The following is an 18523-nucleotide window of genomic DNA, read 5'->3' on the forward strand; positions in this document are numbered from 1 at the left end:
TTTAAAAACTAAAAGAACATATTTTTTTCATATGAGGAGGGATCCTATAATAATTAGAAAAAATAATATATAAAAAATAGTTTCTTTTAGCTTTTATATGTTAAAATGATATCTTATATATATTTTTTATTTTCAATTAAATTATTTTTTATTTATTATTTATGTATATTTAAAAAAAAATCATCTGCATTTTATTCTTCAATTTAAATTAATAGAATATAATATAATTTAAATAAAATTTTAAAAATAATGAGAATTTAATTTAAATACTAAAAGAAACTATTTTATCATATAACACCAATTTTGTATTAAATTTCTAGTAGTGTTACTTAAACTGATTAAAACAAACAAATTCACTTTTCAAAAAATAAATTCAACTGTGTCTACCATATTTTTTATGCAAATCTTTTGTACAGTGTATGTAAATATACATGGCATTGATTTTTTTATAAAATGCTAATAGTATATATATATATATATATATATATATATATATATATATATATATATATATATATATATATATATATATATATATATATATATATATATATATATATATATATATATATATATATATATATATATATATATATATATATATATATATATATATATATATATATATATATATATATATATAGGGATAGGATCAAAGGACACCATGTCAAAGTTTAATTTGACACCAAATCTCAACCGTAATAATTAATCAAACGGTGATATTAAATAGTCTGTTTTTTAGAAGAAAAGTATGCTATATATATATATATTTATTATTATTTTATTTCATTTAGTATCACCGAAACAAATTAAGAAAACACAAGCAGTGTCAAACCGGATCCGAACTAGAAATAAACTGATTTTCAAAAATAAGCAATTACTTTTTTTATCAAAACGGGTTTCAGAACTGAACTGGACTGTAAACTTGGTTTCAGTTTGGTCCGGCCTATACGCCACTCATAGTCTTAGTCTTCGTTCTAGTCTTTAGTCTTATTTTACCGGCTGATACCCCCACTTTATCTATTCCAATCTAATGTACATTCTTTGGTTCTTATGCGTCACGCTCACGCTTATGGCCATGTATAAATAAACCGCCAACACCAAAAACTTGAAACCATCGTCATTCGTCAACAGAAAAAACAAACACTCATACAGTAAGAGAGAGAAGAAGAAAAAAAAAACGATGGAAGCGAGAAATAACGGAACTAGCGAGAGAGCTTCCAATGGAGTCATCGATGGACCTACGAACCCTATGGTCACGCCTCTTCTCAATGATCTCTATCAATTCACCATGGCTTATGCTTATTGGAAAGCAGGCAAACATCAAGAACGCGCTGTGTTAGTATTCATTTTTTTTTTTTTTTTATGATTTTGATTATGATTTGCTTGATGTTTAGTTTCAGTGGAATTGAGAGTTGCTTAAACTTTTTGTTGTTGCGTTTTTTTTTTCTCGAATTTGATTAATTTAGGATTTAGGTTTAGTGTTTTATGCTTCACTGTGTTATTGATATGTGTTTTTGAGAAGTTTGGATTGTGAATTTGTGATTTGTTTTCAGGTTTGATTTGTATTTCCGGAAGAATCCGTTTGGTGGGGAGTATACTGTGTTTTCTGGTTTGGAGGAATGCATAAGGTTTATAGCTAATTTTAAACTCGCCGAGGATGAGATTGATTTTGTTAGGCAAAGTTTGTCTACTTCTTGTGAGGTAAGTTAAGTTGTGTGTTTTGCTCTATCTATAGAATCTTTGTTTATATATGGTGATGGTTAATTATACTGATTTTGAAAAATGGGAAATGATTGGACTTTGTTAGTATTATAAATTCAGGTATAACACTGATAAATTTTCAATAGAATGATGTGTTTATAACAGAAAGCTGAAATTAGATGGTTGCAATTGAGTTGGAGATAGAAACTAGCGATATTGAATATTGCCGCTACAATGCTAACCTTAAGCAGAATTTGAACAAACATCTAATATTCCATAATAAGTTATTTGGTACTATTTGTGTTCAAACAATGGTTTAAGAAGCACTGCTTTCATTTTTTTTTCTTCTGTGCTTACGTTTTATCATTGATAGCAACTGTGTTGCCATGTTCAATTAGACTTCTCTTAAACTTACTTTAGAAAATCTTAATGAAAGATATAAAGTGTCAAGGAACTTCGTTCAAGGTGAATTTGTCTTCTTTATTCCATTTCATTACTTGTTTCTATTTAAATAGTTTTGTACCAAGTCGAAACATGCAATAATATGGTTGGTAATCGGGTTTACTGTCATTATTTGGATATTATATTATTTGTAGATTCTCCCTTCAAAAAATTGACTTATCCATAATGATCCATTAAATCTAGGAGGAGTTCTTTGACTATCTTAGAGGACTGGACTGCTCCGATGTAGAGGTGTATGCTATTCCCGAGGGATCAGTCGTTTTTCCTAAGATACCCTTGCTTAGAGTTGAGGGTCCAATTGCTGTGAGTACTTGCCACCATTAATACCTCTTTTTAATGATGATTTGATTTGAAGATTACCTATTTCTTGCATTAAACTGACTGTTATACTTGTTCAGGCCGTTCAATTATTGGAAACTCCTTTTGTGAATCTAATTAATTTTGCATCATTAGTTTCTACTAATGCTGCAAGGCATCGCAAAGTTGCTGGAAAATCCAAAACTTTACTTGAGTTTGGACTACGAAGGGCTCAGGTTACTCAGTCTTTTCATATACTTTATTATGAGTTAAATAAGGCACTGGCCTCCTTTAATATTCATCATAAGAAATTCCCATTTTGAACGTAGGGGCCTGATGGTGGAGTAGGAGCGTCAAAGTACTGTTATCTTGGTGGATTTGATGCTACAAGGTATTATCAATCAAACAATCTTATTTACTGTTGATTTAGATGGCAGGATATAGTTTAAATGAAATTGCATGTAGTTCTACTTTTCACAACTTAAATGTAATTCATGTTCTTTTGGGTACATTGTAACTGAATCTAATAAAAATTACTATGATGGGCTAGCCGTTTTTGGCTATGGTTCAATTGATTGTGGTAAATCTGTGATTACAAGTCAAAAGTTTGTAGAACAGACACTAGAGCTAAGTCAGTTGAAACAGCATGTCTTACCCAATCCATTTTGTATCTCATAAATAATGTTGTCAGTTTGCAAGAAATAAATCTAAATTGATTTTGAGAAAGAAATGAGAAGTAGGAGGGAAGTTTGAATGCTGCGAAAGGATTAAAATTTAAAATTACTTATCAAACTGTGGTAGAACTTTGTATTGTTTATCTTTTTATTGTTGATTTCTTGTCACTATTTTAAGCCACAGTTCCTTTAAAATGTGTGTGAGCACTTAAAGTTTTCTGTATGGTTGTATTGGTTTCTTTATTATTGTTTTGGAAGGAACCTGAGATTTGTTATTCCTTTTTATGGTCAATTATGCTTCTGTCATTGATCTATTGTCATTACAAATACACTTGTAGTATTGAACTGAAGTGCTTAAATTAAATATACCTGGAGTACTTAAATTAAATACAACCGGAGTACTTAAATTAAATACAACTGGAGTACATAATTAAATACAACTGGAGTACATAATTAAATACAACTGGATGATGCTGAGACGGACCAAAAATTATATTATTGAGGTTGTCTAGTTAAGTTCCCTAGTTCCTTGAATGTAGTAACACATATTTACTAATTTGCATTCAATCACTTGGATAAGATCACAAATTGTTTGCACGCAATGGTAAGCACTTGAAATTCACACTTTTGAAAGTCCCAAACTGGAAGGTAAGAGTGAATTTGCTTCTCATTTGTAGGAGGGAGAGTTTTTTATTTTGGGTTAACTATAGGGATTGATTGCTTTGTATTTTGGCATATGAATTTTAATTTCTCACATTGCTTTTTTATAGCTTGGACCTTTTGTAACTTGCCTTTTTCATATGTGCCTATAGCAATGTTGCAGCGGGGAAGTTATTCGGAATACCGCTTCGTGGTACACATTCCCATGCCTTTGTTAGCTCATATATGGTATGTAACCTATTCACTGAAATTCGTTACATGTTTGGTCAATATTTACGAAGGAAATTGTGTAATTTTATGACAATGGAGTTTCAGTTGAGAAGATGAGTTATAATCTCTAGGTGTATTTATATATAATTTCTGTTATTAGTATTATTGTACTTTTTATTACTTGAAGCACTTATATTTTTGCTTCCGTTGCTACTTATTTTTATCCTTTACTTTGTTTGTCTCATGATTTGCAGAGCCTTGATGAGATTACAGACAAATCACTTCGCAGAAAAGATGGTTCAAGTACATGTGAAGATTTTGTTAGTATAGTTCAAACATGGCTGAGCAAAATTCAGGTACTAGGATATAAGCATTTACATTTTTAGGCTATGTTTGAATTGATGGAAAGGGATAGAAGAGAGCAATGTGGAATGGATTTATAAAACTTCCCTTGTTTGGGTTGTTTGAAATAGGATGAATGAAGTGGAATATAATGTAACATGTTCCATCTTATTCACTCAATACTCTATTTTCTTCCCTTCCAATTTGGGTAGAATGAGATGGAACAAGTTCTATCTATTCAATCACTTACATATTCAAACAATCAAATGGTAATATTGTTCCATTATGGTCTGTCCAATTCCATTTAGTTCCATTAAATATTAGATATTCAAACATAGCCTTATTGTCGCCTCTTATTGCAGCTCTTAACTGCCCTCTGTTTCTGTCTTTTTGTTGTATGCGTATGGTGTCATCCTTACATAAGGAAATTTGTAAGGGAGTCACACACTAACATAACACCACTCGGTGTGATAACGGGCCTCTCAAGTCTCAATAATAGTGAGCCTAACAATGTGTTGGCTATAGTAATAGAAAACATTAGAAGAATCTTGAGCCGTATCCTATAACTTTAAGCTTTGCAGGGTAATTATCGTCGAAAATAAAATATGATATGATTTTACGGGATTGGCAAACATAAATTGCAAAGTATTATTGACTTTAGTTCCTTTTCTAAAACATTTGACACAAGAATGAATTATTGTTTTTATTATTTTTCCTATAAAGTTGAAATATAACCATATGCGCAAGAGAACAAGAAAAGAAAAAGACAATAGTATATAGTACTAGTAGATTGAGTTAATATAATTTAAATAAAACCTCACATAATAATAATGTGATAGTAGAAATGTATTTTAGTTCCTTATATCATCTCCTGTGCTAATTCTTTCCTATCTCTTGAAAAAAATTGAATGCTCATTTAATGCCAATATGTGAATGATTACCACCACTTTATCATTTGTTTATCTGTTGCACACTTCACTTGCAAATTCAGAGATGGATTTATCAGTGAATATTTTAATGCGTGTTTGCACTTTGCAGTTGTTAAATGGTGTATTTGGTGAGACCAATCAGAGTGAGTTGGCAGCATTCACGTCATATGCATTGGCATTTCCTGATAACTTTCTTGCCCTTGTAGACACATATGATGTAAGTACTTTCTTTACAAACTTTACATTTCTTAAATAATCATCTTTCATGCACAATCTTAAAATCATTTTAACTAGCAATGGAAAAAGCTCGTGGGTAAGTCTTACTTATACCTCCTACATGACTCTTGTTAGATGTTTTGTTTTCCTGAGAAAGATGCTATTCATCCCATTTCCCCGAGTTTGCTTTTAGTTTCAACCACTAACAATGAAATTGGAAACTATTAGAAATTAAGAAATGTGGGATAATCTCTTTTATCATGTTATATCAATTTGGCTTTAAGATACAAAAGAAGGGGGATGACATAACTGGGAAGATGAGTGAATGGTTGTGCACTTAAAAATGTGTGTTTAGGTATTGGTAGGTGCTCCACCATTTTCCCTTGCCCTGAAGATATGCATAACATTAAGTTGCAACTTACTTGAAGACTTAGGATGAAAAGGAACACATATCACTTACTATCTTATTAGTTGGAAGAATTCTCATATGAATCACATTATGAATTGCATTAGTTATGTGCTTAATGGATGGGATGATGGGGGGCTAATACTATGGTGGTGAACACTTAGAAATGCTGATCATAAGTCAGGGCATTCAACCTAATCGAGTGTAACTCGGCTAAATGGGTAGTTCATGCACATCAAAGACACAGATAACAAAAAAGTGGGTGAGCTGTGTGATAAATCACACGTAACGAGTAAGGTCAGCTACTGATATCATGCCAATTTCAGTCTTGTATGTTGTAACATTCAATTCTCTCTGAATTCTGCAAGCCTGCCAATCATTCTATCTTACATCTTGAAGTTGAAAATCTTTAGTTTGCAATTGCAAAAACTGTTATTCCAGTTATTATACCATCTGTTCAGTTTGGGGATAGTTTGTTTGATAACGAGTGCTGAAGTTGCTACCTTTTTATAGGGTTCATTCTTTCCCCCCTTTTGTTTGGCTATTTCATCATATATTACATTTGCATTTGTTGACAGGTGATGAGAAGTGGAATCCCGAATTTCTGTGCAGTTGCATTAGCTCTTGGTGATTTGGGGTATGTCAGGACGTTTTCATGTCATTAATATCCGTTGATTAGAGGTTTTACATGACCATGGAGATTCTTTGTTGTGTTCATTATCCAGTTGATTTTTAGTTTAAAGGGATATACACATTGTTGCATTTTTTTTTCTTTCTTTAGCACTTGTATGAAAACTGGTAAGCTGCTGTAATATTGACATAGATGTTGTACAAGGAATACGGAAATAGGAAGTTAGCCACTGCTAGTAGTCTCGACTTTGAATGCTATATCAACCCCACTATGGAGTTGATTAGAATCTGCTTTATGATGTATTTTAACTCATTAGGTACTAGTTATTTGGTATTTGTAGGGATCTATTTGATGTTGTGAACTGCTTCCTTAATAATCAGCTGTGATTTCACATGCAAAATGAGGTCTCCTATCATAGCAGGCCTGACTCTTCCACAGGCTGTCATAGCAGCAGCTTTATAGCATCATGTGTCCCATTTTTATTCTACTTTTACATTTCCTTAGTTTTCTTCGAGTAGTTTTCCAGTATTCGCTGTGTATTTTTTCTATATTGAGAAGTATTTATATGTGTTATATTACTATGGTGTTTGTTATTTTCAAATTTCAATTTAAAGATTGCAGCAACTTATTGTTGATATACTAGTGTGTCTTATAGCTGATAAATTACAATGGCCTTTTGCTTCAACTAGTCTTACAGTACCCTTCTGCTCTTCCTGTAAAGGAAGCATGATCCTTTCACCCTTTCAAAAAACCTGTCATTTATATTCTTAGCTGACCTTAGATGTTGTTATGTGCAGATACAAAGCAGCTGGTATTAGATTGGATTCTGGTGACCTTGCATATTTGTCTTGTCAGGCCAGGAAGTTCTTTTGCTCCATTGAGGACGAATTTAAGGTGCCTGGATTTGGGAAGCTTATAATCACTGCTAGTAATGACCTCAATGAAGAAACATTAGATGCGTTAAATAAACAGGTAGTAATAATCATTTCAAACTGTGTGATTTTAGCATTACGTAAAATTTCTTATAGAGAACTTGTTGTACGTGTTTTTTTGGTTCATACTTGGTACAAATTTTAAAGGTTGATTTCTCACGTATTCATTTGCATTTATAAATTTATACTTATATCTATTATCTCAACGTTGATTTGATATTTAGATGATCCCACGTGCTCGGTAAAATTTGAACCTCAATGTAAGTTAATAAAACTGCCGGGATCATTATCAAAATATTTTCATCCTCTAAATAAAATAAACTAAATTGATACAGAAGTGGGTAGTTATTATAGATTTAAATTTTATTAAAATGGCACAGTTGACATGCATGTCAAGATACTAAGGTGTATAAAAATTAAGGAATACAAAACTAAGTGCTTATTTTAGTTCACAGGTTTGTGTACAGTACAGCTGAAATCTATCATATTTTGCTGTGTATTTCTTCCCATTCTGCAGTTTTGTGACATACATTATGCATATACCCATATTATTTTCTATTGTAGCAAGCAAGTTATTTTCCATGCACGTGTAACATGGTTTCTTATCTTGATTGCGATGACAATAATCATTACACTTAAGGAGTCTTGGTTATATTGAATGAGATTTGATGCTAAACATGGAAATAGTAATATAACTTTTTGGGTATAGTCATAGTCTTAATTTCCAATGATATTTTGTATCTAAGTTACTAAAAGAATATATATACTAAATCATGATAGTTCAAATAATCCCATGATAGTGATATATCTCCCCACATCATTATTATATTATAATCATAATAAAATAATATGGTATAATATCTTGAATTTTTCTCTTGTTATGTGTGTTAAGATGAAAACACTTTTGTTCTATTTATACTAATTAATCTTGGGAAAAAGATAAAATTAACAAAGGCTTATAAATTCTTGCCTTTCCCTTTTGATTTAATTGAATTTTTTATACAGGGTCATGAGGTTGATGCCTTTGGAATTGGTACATACCTAGTCACATGTTATGCTCAAGCTGCCTTAGGTGTTGTTTTCAAGCTGGTTGAGATCAATAATCAGCCTCGTATCAAACTTTCTGAAGATGTATCAAAGGTTTGAAGTTGACCATTCTAAATTGAACCTAATAGTTTAATAATCTATTTGGTATTTAATGAATATCTTTTCCGGTATTTAGGTCTCTATTCCATGTAAGAAGAGATCCTATAGGTTGTTTGGGAAAGAAGGTTATCCCTTGGTAGACATAATGACTGGAGAAAATGAACCCTCTCCAAAGGTATTATTTTGACTTATATATTTTTCTATTTCTTTTTGATGTTTTTCACTTTGCACCCATTGGCATTTGGCGAAGGTTATTGTATGCTTTCACTGGCATGCCAAGTTAGGAGAAATTCCGGAGTTACAGTAACGGTTTGGTTAAAGCATGTAGCTGTTTGTTTTCTTGGACTTAACACTGAAGCAATTATTGTATAGCACATCGATAAGGTACCTTCAACATATTTTGTATGGGTTCCTTCAGGCTGACTTGAGAACGAAAAACCAATGTGCACCCGCAGTAATGTAGATGCAGCTTTTGACAGAACCCCGTTATTCTTCTGTTTCATAACATAAATCCATTAATGGATAGACAGCCTTGCATAATTTTCTCTTCTTTTTTGCATAGGCTATGTCAAGTTTCCAGCCTATTGGCTAGCATATCTTGCCATCCAAAGAGTTGAACAGTAGTTTACAAATGTATGCATAAAATTTATTTTATCCAATTTTATTCATATACAGGTCGGAGAACGAATCCTGTGCCGTCATCCCTTCCAAGAGTCCAAGAGAGCATATGTCGTGCCACAGCGTGTTGAGGAGCTTCTAAGGTGTTACTGGCCTGGTAAATCAGGTGAGAACCTATATTAAAATAATGGTAATCACTGTGACGACTAGTAGTAGCTTATTGATAGCATTAACAACTTTCCTGTCCATAGGGTACTGGAAAGTATTGCATCATTTATAAGAACAGCCCGTGATTTATGATTTACCAACTATTATAGCTTTGTTGTACTTTTGAACCGTCTCACCCCTATTAAGAAAAAAAAGAAGTAATCTCATATGTAAATGCTAGTTGCTAAATTTATCAGTTCATAAATTCCTACATGAATTGGTTAATTGCTATCATTCGTGGGATGATCGGGATTGTAGTTTGGAACACTGCAGTATATAAAGTTGGTTTTCGACATTTATTGGCAGTTCATTTATTCAGCGGATGCGGATTTTGGCTATCAGTTTTTCTATTTTGTTTGTGACTTGCTTATTATTTTCTTAAGGTAAAACAAGGGAAACATTACCACCTCTAAAGGAAATAAGAGAGCGATGCATCAACCAACTTGAGCAAATGCGACCTGATCACATGAGGAAACTTAATCCAACTCCATACAAGGTTAGAAAATTACACCTTGCTTTAAATAATGCAATTGTTTTCATGTTGAATGATGTTGAATATTTTCTGAAAACAGGTTAGTGTAAGTGCAAAATTATATGATTTCATTCATTTCTTGTGGCTCAATGAGGCACCGGTTGGGGAGCTGCAGTAATAACAAGACAAAAAACCCAGTGGACTTGGCAAAATGGATTTCGATAGAAATTTCTTTTATACAGTATAGATGTATTTAATGTGCTTTGACTGTATATTTATGTTGGAGGAACCATTATTCTTTCAAGGCCTGTGGATTGTGTTGCAAATAAACCATCTTTGCCATTGATCATTATACTGTAATAAACTTCACATGAAACTGACTGTCAATATTACAGTTTTCAAGTTATTGATGAAAGCTTTTTCTTTTACTTCATTTAATAAGTACTTCTGATAACTAATGGATCATTTATACTTCAAAATTCATGCGTGAAAATAAAATATTCTTAACGCTAAATGTTGACCACTATGGATGTGTAATCTTTGACACGTTTAGATTCACCATGTTTAATGCTGTAAAATATGGTTTTCAATGGTTCACCTAATATGGGTTATGAGATCGATATTGCCTTGATATCGGCCAAATTTAATGACAAACTTGCACCCAAGCCGATGTAAATTACTATTTGATTCAGTAAGGTAGACAATTTACAGGACACTGCCATCTCGTATGCAAGTCAATTTGCTCATTCATTGATTTACTGTCCTGCCATCTCGTATGCAAGTCAATTTGCTCATTCATAGATTTACAAAATTGTGATGTAAAGGCATTTCTTTTCTTTTCTAACTAGTAACAAACCCGTGCATATGCATGAGTTCTGTTCGGTTACGCGAATTTGGGTACATAATTTATTTTAAATAAAAATGTTAAAAAATAAGAAAAAAAATTAGATAAATAATTGATTATTTCATATATATAAATATTTAGATCAATAATATATTTTTTCTCGTATACCATTTTTAGATTAAAAATATTTAATCATAAATACCATTTCTCGTATATAAAAATATTTAAATCAATAATATATACTTTTTCCGTATACAGACTTTATTTTTGTTTAGGTATCATTTACAAAAATATTTTGATCAAATAGTAAATTTCGTATATAAAAATATTTAGATCAATAATAAATTTTTTCCCGTATACTATTTTTAAATAAAAAATATTTGGGTCGTAAATACCATTTTTCATAATACCATTAATTTTCTTATATTATAGATTGATAGAATTTTTTTGGAAGAAAGAAGTGAGAAAGTTATGGAAGAGAAAAAAATAGAGAATAGAGAGAGATTTGATAAGTTTGATAAAATATAAGAGTTGTATTATTTTAATAATAAAATTAAGATCTTTATGGTACAAAGACCAAAAAACCACAATTTTAATGTGGTGGCAAAAAATCAAATAAGGGTATTTTAGACTTTTCCACAACCACTAATTTTCTTATATAATAGATTGATAGAATTTTTTTGGAAGAAAGAAGTGAGAAAGTGATGAAAGAGAATATGGTACAAAGACCAAAAAACCACAATTTTAATGTGGTAGCAAAAAATCAAATAAGGGTATTTTGGATATTTCCACAACCATTAATTTTCTTATATTATAGATTGATAGAATTTTTTGGAAAAAAGACGTGAGAAAGTGATGAAAGAGAAAAAAATAGAGAATAGAGAGAGATTTGACAAGTTAGATAAAATATACTACCTCCGTTCCTTTTTATAACAGACAATTCACTTTTTAGATTCATTGATTAATTAATGTATCTAGTCTATAAACAGACCAAATACATTGGTTATTCAATGAATCTAAAAACTGACTTGTCTCTTATAAAAAGGAACGGAGGTAGTAAGTTATATTATTTTAATAATAAAATTAAGAACTTTATGGTACAAAGACCCAAAAACAACAATTTTAATGTGGTGGCAAAAAATTAAATAAGGGTATTTTGGACTTTTCCACAACCATTAGTTTTCTTATATTATAGATTTTCTCTTATGAAAATAATTTGTTGATTCATTATTGAATTCAATAAACCTTGATTCTTGTGCTTTGAATTGCGCTGCAGTTTCTATAGAGTTATTAATTGAAATAAATTACTCATTCTGTTTTACATAAATGACTCATTTGAAATAAAATAATATTTTAAAATGAGTGATTTATTTCAATTTCTAATATAATTTTTTCAATTATATCTTTTAATTAATAAAAATTTCATTATTCTTAAAACATGATAAGGTTACATTAGAAAAACATTATTCTCTCTTATTTTTATATATATATTTTTTTAATATATATGAAATTGTAGACTGAGTTACTTATTGTAGGACAGATGAAATATTAAATTAAATATTTTTACGGAAAGCTATCGAAGCTCGATCAAACAACCTATACAAAGTAGGCATAACTAACTTTTAATTAACTTAAAAGCATCGTGGTATATACTAGCCCCTTCAAGCTCAAGGGTGGATTGGGATATTTTGTCTAATAAGGGCAGGTAGAGTGAAATTTTTCTTAATGAATAAAAATGATAATAGTTGACACAATAAATAGTGAATGAGTTATTTTAAATGAATGAATGATCTTCCTTTTTGTAGAATCATAATTGATCACTAATTTAGGGGCAGAGTTTGCAGTTATGAATTTGAGTTTTCAATGTGGTAGAAAGGAAATTGACTTAGAAGATTAACATTCAAACACTCAAATAAGTGAAAAGTATGAGAATGAATTGGATTACTTAAGAATAGATTGTATCATATATTTTTTCTTTTTTAATATATCAACCTATTTTACTATTAAAAAATTTAATAGATTGGATGAATGTATGTAAGAGTGTGTTCGAGGTAGATATGAACACTACCGTTCTCAGGTAAATTTGGGGATGTGTTCGTCGTTGTGTTTAAAGATACCATAAAATTTTCTTCATTTATTGGTATTACATATAAAATTTTGTATAAAGTTTATGTAATATAAATTATTTTTTTAGAATCCCAAATTTTCAACAAAAATACCTAAATAACCATGTTTCCACACTATTTAACTAACAATGTTTCAAACAAAAAATATTTCGTGTAAAGAGCTCATGCCAATTGAATTAACGCTCTCATTTATTATTTTGATAGACAAGCAAACGAATTGGCGCTCTCTATTGTTTACCTTTTTTTTTAATATTTTTTAATTGGTAATAAAATACTATATTTTAATAGGTACCATTTGTATAAAAAAAGATGTGCCTTGTACCATTTTTATACACCTCTTTTTATTTTTGTCTTAATCTTTTCCTCATCTGTTCTAACATGAGTAGTAAAAGACATATAATATTTTTTTTATTCGAGTACCAAGCCTCTGATGAAGATGCATTTTTGGAACATCTGAAAATACGAGCAACTTGAGAGAAACTTAATCTTTTGATTAGGATGAGATATTAATGATGGTGAAATAGTTAGAAGAATTGAGAGACTTCTTTCGTACATCTCTATTGTGGACAACAATGAGGATATCCAGCGTATATGGGTGCTATTTAAAGATTACAATAATGTTAAGGATATGATGTATGCACCGGATGCTATTGTTTTGATTGTTGTATGCTCTTAAATATGTTGTGGTGTTAAGTCATTTTATTTGTTGTTTTAGGTGTGTTTATGTCCATTTTATAGTAACCAAAAGTTGTTATCTATATTAAATTCTAAGGTTACACAATAATTTAACATCATAGTAAATTATCATCCAGAGCTTGTTCCAACATTGAGACAACGTTTCTATATATGTGCGTGCTGATGACATATACCATACTTTCTTTTCAATTTGTCAGTTGTATCCATTTTGATTATAATACTTGTGTTATCGAAGCAATCCTTTTTCTCCATTCTCATATTTTCACCGTGCCAAATTACACCCCCTTGATATATAATCCAATATTCCTCCTTTTCTATCACCGGGAAGCTATTGTCATATACATTAAATAAGTTTACGACTTTGTAAACGGAGAATATATGCAGGAAAACATCCTTGCGAATACTTGAACATGTCGCAATGTCATGGGAGCAAGACATATGGAAGACTTGAAACTTTATGAAGTCACACCAACCTCTACTAGTTCTACCTAATAGTATCTCTTTGGCCTCCCCTCATTATGATCCATTGTCTCCTCTACACTGAAACTGTATATATGACGTTCAAATCTTGTAACCACATGTATGCTAGCGTTGATAGTGTCCTCCTCCATAACTTTCATGCAACTTTCATTGAACAATTACCCTGATCGTAACACTGAACTTCATTTTTTGCCTCTGATTGTAAATAATGACCCAACATAAAATAGGTTGCTTTCAACGGTGTGGTTATGGGAAGGTTGCTAATGCCTTTGAAAATAGAGCTCATTGACTCCACAAGGTTTGTTGTCATGGGGCCCTATCTTCGACCCTCTTCAAATGACCTAGTCCACTTCTCCATTAGAGTATTGTCAACCCACATTGATGCATCCGTATTTGACAATCTAACTTCCTTACGGTAGTGTCTAAATGATGGATGATTTAAAGCATACTTTGCATTCACAAATTTTTTAAAGGACTCTTTTCTTTGATTTCCCACACGAAGTTTTATGCAATATGTCTAGTGAAGTAGACATGCGTTGAAGGAGAATTTTGCCAGCCATTATTAGGATTATTATATGCACTCTTAACAAATGCATGTCTATTTGAAATCAAATAAATGTTGGTTTGTGGATTGATGTGTGTTCTGAGATTCTTGAGAAATAAACTCTAACCACCACCAGTCTCACCTTCAACCATAGCGAAGGCAATAAGAATGATATAATTACTGTCGTCTTGTGCCACTGCCATACGTAATATTCCCTTATATTTCCTGTAGAACCATGATCCATCAATTTGAATAATAGGTTTGCATAACATAAAACCTTTGATTCATGGTTCAAATGTCCAAAAGAGATGATGGAATATTCTATTTCCATTAACCCAAGTTCTGTCCTACGTATATGCCATCAGTGTCTCCATAATTGCAAGAGTTCTATGAGCATATTTCTTAAGTTACACCAAGTATTATAGACATTCTTTGTACTAAGCCTCCCTATTTTCGTATACCTGCTTAAAATCATTTATCTTCCTAATCCATGCTTTCGTAGATAAGGGAGTATAATTGTATTGTGTAATGATATGGGAGATTATTGTACTCACCTTCAATGACTGGTCCTTGCTAACGAGAGGAAAAATGTCGTTGCATATTATTTGAGAGCTTATTTTACGATGATCATGTAGAAGATTGGTGGTTGTGCAACTGTGAGATGGATCCATAAAACTTATCTTCCAATTATTACTTTTCTTCCTATAAGACGCTGCCAGCCGAAACACGCAAAGCTTTTTACGATACAAAATGATGTACCTCCCCGCATAAGTGCGATCTGCAGTATAATCAACAAAATTTTCCATGTGAAACTATTTTTTATATCTCGTATGCACTCTTCTTCTTTTGTGAGAAACCTGTCTCCCACTTCTAACCCACCCTCCGATTGGATATATGGGTTGTTAAAAATATCATAAGATGGTTCGTCATCATTCAAGTTCAAGTTTTTCATGTGCTGAGACAGACAATATATGTGGCTTGAAGGTAACGCCTCTTAGTCGTCATGTTCATTTTTACTATTCATTATATGATCGACATGTGTCTCACTTTCTTCTTCTTCATCGGCAACAACATCGGCGAATGTCATTGAAGTTGTTATTTCAACTTGATTAAATATTTGAGACTGTTCAACAATTTGAGGTTGGTGAGACTGTTGAGGTGGTTGGAATAAAATATACAACTCAATATAGTTTAACCCAGAATGTACATGACTAACAAACATATTTTCAACATCTTCATCACCTTTAACTTTTAACTAAAAAAAAATTGACATGATTGTTTTAAAAAATACATGGTTTTGATATATAATTTATGTCACTGGACCAAACATTAACTTTGTCTTTATTCTCTCTCAAATGTAAGAAATTTGATTTTATTTTGATTGAAAACTAGGTAATATCTGTATTTCAGAAACCAAACCTGAATACATCAGAGACATATGTCTCTCCATTGCTGGGAGCATTAATAATGTATTTGGGTGCAAAAGACATTTCTTGAGTTTTTTTTGTCTGATATTGTTGTGGGATTGGTTTGAAATGGTTTTGAAATTGGTGCGAAAGACCTTTAATGGACTTGAAAAATAGTCAAATTGGCATGGGTTCTTTACTTAGGAAGTTAGTGCCAATTGAATTGGCTTAGTCCAGTAACCGTGCTTGCCATGCAAGTCCTGCAAAAGAGGACATCATTATATGCACCATTCCAATTGGTGCAAACACTTAAAATTGAACATTAACGCTAATTGACATGGCTTGTTACTTTTGCATGCTTGCAAAAGCTGAATTCTGCATTAATCACATATAAAACCTCATGAACTTACACTCATTGTTAATAAATTTCTTACAAGTATTTCATAAATTTATCTCATTCCCCTCACTGTAAATAACACCCTTACTCACTTCATTTTCATCATTAGCAAATACACTATAATCTTACTCAAGTTCTCACATTCTCTCATATTTTCTCACTAACAAAACAACTCTCTTAAGAATGGGAGAAATATAGAGAGGAACCATCGACAACATTAATTCTTATGTAAGTTTTTGTTTCTCTATGATTGCATTTCAATTTTTCTAACCCATTATTTTTATGAAAAACGTATTTGTGTTTTTTTAGGATCCAGCTAGATTTCGTACTCGTGTCCATGAATATATTTCACACGACGAGTATATTCAACCTTATTTAGATCATGCCAATTTTGTTCATGTTATCAAAATCATGTCCTACTCTATTGATGTTAAGTTTATCCTCTCTCTACAAGAAAGGTGGACACCCAAACCACACTTTCCATCTCCCAACCAGTGAATGTACCGTAACATTAGAGGATATGTACATGTTATTGGATCTATCTATTAAGGGAAAGGCAATTAGTGGAGAGGCTGACTTAGCCAATTCAATATGCGTGGAATTTTTAAGTGCCAACTTGTTAGATGATACTTCGAGGGGCTAAGATATTTTACTTGCGCGCCTTAAATATCATTACAATTGTATAAGATTAACCGAAAATTCCACCGAACGACAAAAAAAATAATTAAAACTAGATGTTATATTATGCTACTAATTGGGTGATAAGTGCCAAAATGTTGCTATTTTGAGTATATAGTTGTGGCACTTATCGATTCTATTCATTCTGATTTTGTAATAAAATCCCCACTTTTGTGTATATATTCGCATACTTTAGTTTTCATTTGTTTTATGTATCATTTACTAGCTTTTCTTTATATTTTTGTAGGTATTTTATATTTTGGGAAGCTTGGAATGAAGTGGGCAAGTTTGGAACACTTTGGAGCAATTTTGAAGCCATTTTGGAGAAGTTTTGTTCAGCAAGCTCCGCTGAGCGCCCGTCCAGCGCGCTTTCCAGTGGCGAACCAATTTTCCTGGCCGCTAAGCGGAGGTCCTGGCCGCTGAGCGGAGCCCTGTTTACTGTTCTAGATATTTTTGTAATAAGTGTTGTTCGCTCAGCGAAGTTTGCCCGCTTAGCGGACCTGCGCAGAATTGTCTTTATATTTCTTCATTTGTAACATTTCTAGGGTATGGTTTTGGAGAGTTTTTGGTTCCAACTCCATCATTTTCATTCTTAGATCAAGATTAGCTTAGAAAACAACACTGGGTCATGCACTTGGAAGATCGGAGGTGGATTTCTCATTAACCGGAGCTGACAACCTGCGAGATGTTTGGTTTATCTCTTCTCTTCTTTGTGTATTTCTTTTGTGTTGGGTTTGTTTATATAGTTACTCGAATCTTATGTATATTTACCGATTATAATGTTATGTTTAACTTGCTTTACAAATGTGTGTTGATGTTATCCTGGATATTTGCTCTATGCTGGGGATTTAGGTTGCTTTAGAGATAAACTTCTTGAATCCTTATCTAGGATGATAATCTGTTGGTTCTGAACTCTAGAGATAGATTTAGAGCTAGCATTCATTGTGGGTATCTGTACTTAATGCTTTCGTGTTTGAGCGGCGCATGAGAGATCGCCGACGCGAGAACACGGATGTTCTCGCGACTTCGCGTTAGAGATAACCTTAGTTGTGAGATGATCTCGTTTGTGCTCCAGAGATGGACGCTTATGTCAGAGATACGTGATGACATAGATGAGTATCGTAGGTTGAGTATAACGGGTTGGTAAGTGTATGTTTGTGAATAGTGAATATATTTACATTCCTGATAAGTTATTTCTCTTCTAAGAATGTGTTTATTCTTTTCCTGTCTATATCTTTGTTTACTTTTTGCTCATTCAATCCAAAGTTCGAAACCGTAGAAACTGTTGAATGGCATCTCTCCATCTCTGTGGACGATAATTCCTGGATCAATATTTCCAAATCTTTTTTCGTTTCTTGCCCTATACTGCAGTCAACATTGGGTCATTTTTATTTCCCGATAGTAACAGTTATAGTGTACATATTATGTATATATTTTTGGGTTAAT

The 18523-nt window shown here is 31.9% G+C and overlaps 1 protein-coding gene across 1 annotated transcript; it reads left to right on the forward strand.

Annotated features, from left to right (window-relative positions):
- The first annotated feature begins 1031 nt into the window (after positions 1–1031).
- LOC131639470 (nicotinate phosphoribosyltransferase 2-like) lies at positions 1032–10293 on the forward strand. Its single transcript, XM_058909970.1, has 15 exons — positions 1032–1338; positions 1557–1704; positions 2350–2469; positions 2565–2699; positions 2793–2854; positions 3950–4025; positions 4262–4363; positions 5388–5495; positions 6479–6537; positions 7329–7503; positions 8469–8603; positions 8686–8784; positions 9285–9393; positions 9818–9930; positions 10007–10293. Exons 1-15 carry the CDS (start codon positions 1184–1186, stop codon positions 10082–10084), a joined length of 1674 nt encoding a protein of 557 aa, XP_058765953.1. The 5' UTR covers positions 1032–1183; the 3' UTR covers positions 10085–10293.
- The last annotated feature ends 8230 nt before the right edge of the window (positions 10294–18523 follow it).

Source organism: Vicia villosa, linkage group LG1 (assembly GCF_029867415.1).
Source record: "Vicia villosa cultivar HV-30 ecotype Madison, WI linkage group LG1, Vvil1.0, whole genome shotgun sequence".
Taxonomy (NCBI): Eukaryota; Viridiplantae; Streptophyta; class Magnoliopsida; order Fabales; family Fabaceae; genus Vicia; species Vicia villosa.

Excerpts from the sequence above, each read along its gene's own strand:
- LOC131639470 (XM_058909970.1), top strand. The coding sequence starts at position 1,184 with ATGGAAGCGAGAAATAACGGAACTAGCGAGAGAGCTTCCAATGGAGTC. Across the intron at positions 7,504-8,468 it reads TAGATGCGTTAAATAAACAG|GGTCATGAGGTTGATGCCTT; the intron begins GTAGTAATAATC and ends TTTTTTATACAG. Across the intron at positions 9,394-9,817 it reads TTACTGGCCTGGTAAATCAG|GTAAAACAAGGGAAACATTA; the intron begins GTGAGAACCTAT and ends TATTTTCTTAAG.